We start from the raw sequence: 4,967 nt of genomic DNA on the forward strand, positions 1-4,967 counted from the left end.
TCTATACAAACCAGATTTAGCAGTGTGTTTTGCTCTAATTTGTTTTTCAGCTGGCTACAATATAAAACAAATCACTTCTTGTTTTTGTCCTTCCAATAGGCTGTCTTCTAGTACGACTGTCTTCTGGTAAGCTGCTTCGGATGCAAGTTTCTTTTGGAAAAGTAGGGTATAGATACTTTTATGAATAAAAATGGTAAAGGCATAATGCATCTGATAAGGGTTTGTTTTTCTACCCTGGGAGCAGTAAGTAAATTGATCCCCCCCCCCCCCCAACACACAGAGTTGAATTCAGGTTGCCAGAGTAAAATGTGATGGGAGCATTATATAGAGGAATTAACAATGACGATATTTGTATTTATTTTTCAGGTCAACTGAATCTTCAAGAAGAGCCATGGGTGGGAGAAGTTCAGCACTAGTGATAAACAGTGAACCTGAAGAGATGTCTGCCAGGGAAGAGGGAAACCTCTCAGAATTGACTGCGTCAGGGAAAACCACACTTGATATTGCCATCACAGGGGTATCAGGTGCTGGCAAATCGTCCCTCATTAACGCACTGAGGGGTCTATCAGATTCTGATGAGGGTGCAGCCGAAACTGGTGTGACGCAAACCACAATGGAGCCAATGGGTTATCCACACTCCAACTTTCCAGATGTCACAATATGGGACCTGCCAGGAATTGGAACACCTGATTTTACAGCCGAGGAATACCTAGAAAGGGTAAATTACAGCCAATATGATTTCTTCATAATCGTCGCTTCGAATCGCTTCACCGTCTACGACATCCAGCTGTCCCAGGCAATTCAGAAAATGAAGAAGCGGTTCTGCTACGTGTGGTCCAAAATGGACATCAGCATTAAGAATGAAAAACTGCGTCCAGGCTTCAATGAGGAAGCAACCCTTCAGAAAGTCAGGAAATATTGTTTTGATAATTTGGTGGAGGCTGGTATTTCTTCTCCGCAGATTTTCCTTGTCTCCAGTTGGTATCAGAAAAAGTACGATTTCCCCCTCCTGCAAAGGACCTTAGAGAATGAAATCAAGGCTAAGGAGACATCTTTTAAGACCAGCTGACAAGTACATTGAGTTTAATCAATTCTTGAATTTATTTTCTTTGTGTATGAACAAAACATTTGTCTAAAAAATGGGGAGCTGGTTCAGAGGTAGGGGAGCAACTACATGGATGAGAATTAACTATTTTTGTACCTTTATCCCAATTTAAAAAGCTGCACAATACTTTTAAACATAGGTATAAGTATATTATGGTAATCAAACATACTGTATATATTTAGTATTTATAAACACACTAAATGAATTTAAGTCGCGCTCCCATATGGCAAAGTCAATGTACTATCTACCTCTCTTTTTCCTCACCAGGGTTTGAAGCTCTTAAGAGACCTAACTGCAGATTAGTGAAATGGGTGGAGAGAACAGTTATGACTCTCTTTCCCAGGGTGTGGCTCCAGTCCCCCTGGGGCTACATTTTAGGGTCAGAAAGAACTCACCATTATTTATTTATTTGATTTGACTTATAGCCCACCTTCCCCGTGTGGCGGGCTCGGGGGGGGGTTACATAAGATTTGATAAAAATACAATATAAAAAAAATTAACAGAATTAAAACACTACTAAAATACCACAAGAACCTTCATCTGGTGCAGTTGTCATTAAAATTAAGACCTCACAGATCTATTTAAGGTACGCAGTTCTGACCCACTGAGGGGAGACGCAGTAAAGAGGGAGGGAGGGACGTTGCCCTAGTTAAAAGTTAGACTTCCAGTTGCAGAATCACATCTCTTTTTGATGCAGAAAACTGATCAACAAGTTTTCAACATGATTTTTTGATACATTTCAGCATTACACAGAACACGTCAACAACTGCAGGATCTCTGTAAACCTACTATGACTCTATAAAACCTATTCTATTTTGAAGAGCATCCAGTCGTTGCATTGGATTTTTCTCCTGATAAGATCCTTGTTCTGGTGGCTTTTCTGACAGCTGCTGATGGCGGTTTTTATTGCTAAATTTATTGCTGTTTGTTACTGTTCTGCTCCTACTTCTGGTGGTTTCCTGTTATTAGGTTTTTAAGGATGGCATTCTCTTTCAAGTTTTAAAAACTTTTATCTGTAAGCAGCCTCGAATACTTGCTTAATAAACGGGTGAGGGTAGGAACTTCCTAAAACTTCCTAAATAAACTAGATATTTCTTTTTGTTTCTTAGATCAACCAAACCATCCAAAGGAAGTGGAATCCATTTCATTATCCTTCAAAAAGTCTTAAAAATCGACCTTGCAAAGCTGAGGGATGCTCTGATGCACAGAAATCTCAAAGAAGTGACTGAAGAAATTTGTCAAGAATTGGAGGAATCACAAAATGTCAGGCTTGACATCGCCATCACAGGAGTCTCAGGCACTGGTAAATCATCCCTTGTCAATGCCCTGAGGGGTATGACAGATTATGAAGAAGGCGCAGCTGAGATTGAAATAACACAAACAACTATGGAATTTCAAGCCTATCCACATCCCTTATTTTCCAATGTAACCATATGGGATCTACCAGGAATTGGGACACCGGAATTAGACCAAAGGATTACCTAGAGAAGGTCCGCTTTAGCCAATATGATTTCTTCATGATTGTCAGCTCAGAACGTTTCACTGAGAATGACGTCCTCCTGGCCCAGGAAATTAAGAAGATGAAGAAGTCATTTTACTTTGGGCGCTCCAAAATGGATGACAGTATAGCTGCTGAAATCAGGGACCCAAACTTCAGTATGGAGAAATCCCTTCAGAAGATATGGAAAGCTTGTTGTCATGCGCTGATAGAGGCAGGGGGATCTAATCCAGGGGTTTTCCTCATCTCCAGGTGAGATTTGAGTATGTATGATTTCCCAGATCTGCAAGAAACCTTAGAAAATGACCTGGATGATCTCAAGAGACATGCCTTAATTCTGGCTATGCCCCTTTTCTCCAGAACAATCCTCAAAAAGAAAAGGCTGCTATGGAGGCCCTTATATGGAAACTCGCTATTGTATCCTGTGTTATTGGGGCGATTCCTGTCCCAGGACTTTCTTTGGCTTTTGATCTTGGTAGGAGCATTGCTCCGTTTCTACAAAGCCTTTGGCTTGGATGAAGATGAAGAGTCCCTCCGCAGAGTTGCCATAGGTTCGCCACCACTGACATAGAGGTTGGTGACTTTACCCACTTGTGCCATCTTAATAATTTTATCTCCTAAATGCCAAGCATGTTGATCAGAGACCTGCTTCTCAGCTGTACCACCTTATATGGCCACCTGGCAGCACTGGTATCAGCACTGGGTGAGGTGGGGTGGGTACCAAAGCCCAACCCTACTCTGAAATAACCAATTTGTCCCTCGAAACTTGCAAACTTCAGCAAAGGGGAGAATGTCAACTTTATTACTTTTCGGCGGTGGATTACCTGAAGAAGGAAGCAGCTGCTGAGCAAGGCGCCAAGGGACAGTCTGCCCACTTTCCTCCCACACACTTCCTCCCTCTTTGTTAACAGCAAAACATTAGACATCAAGGAGGACTTTTTTTGGACTTTCCTGGATGTCACAGACACAACAGGAAAAGGTCCTGCAGGCATTGTTTTGGATACAGCGGCAGAAAGATATGGATTGCTGGTGTCTAATATCTGTGGCCAATGCTCTCATAATGGTGCCAAAGGAGTGGGACAGCGATATTCTGGTGCATGGGGGGCAACAGTGGGAGGGCTTCTGGAGTTCTGGCACTGCTGGTGGACTTCCTGAATGGCACCTGGGTTTTGGCTGTTGCGTGACCCAGTGATCCAGTGTTGGACTGGATCAGGGCTGCCAGGCTTTTTTCAGGAGAGGCACCACCAGCTATGCTGAAAGTTTGGTATCTCTGCCTCAAAAAATGCCCCCCACCCAGCTCCAGATACCCCCAGATTGATTCTCCATTATACCCTATGGGTACTGGTCTCCTTCGGGTATAATGGAGCTCCCAGCAGCCACCCCACCCCCGCTTTCTGACAGCCCTGAAATGGGGGGGAGGAGCTCCAAACCAGTGAATTCCTCTGCCCCCAACTGGGGATTGGCAACCCTAGACTGGATGGCCCATTGGCCTGATCCAATATGACTTCTCTTGTGTTCTTATGAGTGCATGACACTGTTTGGAGGGATCCTCAGGTGTTCTTTGTATCTTGCTATCTCCACAACTGGAATCTCCTGCTGGTGCATGCTGCAGACTGCAGAGGCCAGATACCAGTTTTATTGAAACTAAGAAAATTATAGAAGGCATAATTTTTCCACTCTGGATTTATACAAAGTAACGAAAGCTTGGCGGCATGGTATATAGCAGTGATGGCGAACCTTTTAGAGACCGAGTGCCCAAACTGCAACAAAAAACCCACTTATTTATCGCAAAGTGCCAACACGATAATTTAACCTAAATACTGAGGTTTTAGTTTAGAAAAAACCACTCATACATTAACTTAAGATGATCCAAACAAAGTAAGGAAAGCAATCCCAAATGCTTTCATTTACTTAAAATTATTTGGCAGAGAATTCAACACTTTAATGATGGTCTGGGCCTGGCTGGGGCGATGGCACGTGTGCCCGCAGAGAGGGCTGGGCTCTGAGTGTCACCGCTGGCACCCGTGCCATAGGTTCGCCACCACTGGTATATTGCCTGATCTCGCCTGCTCTCGGAAGCTAAGCAGGATTGGTACTTGGAAGAGAGACCACCAAGGAAGACTCTGCAGGGGGAGGTGTGGCGTCCTCTTATTAGGGAGGACTGGTTTTCCCTTTAAATGTGCTCTTCCTTTTTTAAACTGGGTAGATTCAGCTGCCACCAGGAATTTAAGGATTTCCAAACCTTCTCTCTGTTCCTCTTTCTGGTAAAGTAACCCAGGGTCTAGGCTTTTTAGGGATCTATGTGGTCATGAGGAAGGACTGAATTCAGTTGTGGGGTACCTTAAACAAAAGATGGTTTATTGA

At 43.4% G+C, this 4,967-nt stretch overlaps 1 protein-coding gene and 1 pseudogene across 1 annotated transcript; both read left to right on the top strand.

The window, feature by feature from the left end:
- Nucleotides 1-411: 411 nt before the first annotated feature.
- Nucleotides 412-2,284, top strand: LOC107125845 (interferon-inducible GTPase 5-like). Its single transcript, XM_015429306.1, has 2 exons — nt 412-1,072; nt 2,215-2,284. Exon 1 carries the CDS (start codon nt 440-442, stop codon nt 1,067-1,069), a length of 630 nt encoding a protein of 209 aa, XP_015284792.1. The 5' UTR covers nt 412-439; the 3' UTR covers nt 1,070-1,072; nt 2,215-2,284.
- A 21-nt stretch (nt 2,285-2,305) lies between these two features.
- Nucleotides 2,306-3,174, top strand: LOC107125843 (annotated as a pseudogene).
- Nucleotides 3,175-4,967: the final 1,793 nt, after the last annotated feature.

The sequence above is a fragment of the Gekko japonicus genome, unplaced genomic scaffold, assembly GCF_001447785.1.
Source record: "Gekko japonicus isolate JY-2015 unplaced genomic scaffold, Gekko_japonicus_V1.1 scaffold4968, whole genome shotgun sequence".
Taxonomy (NCBI): Eukaryota; Metazoa; Chordata; class Lepidosauria; order Squamata; family Gekkonidae; genus Gekko; species Gekko japonicus.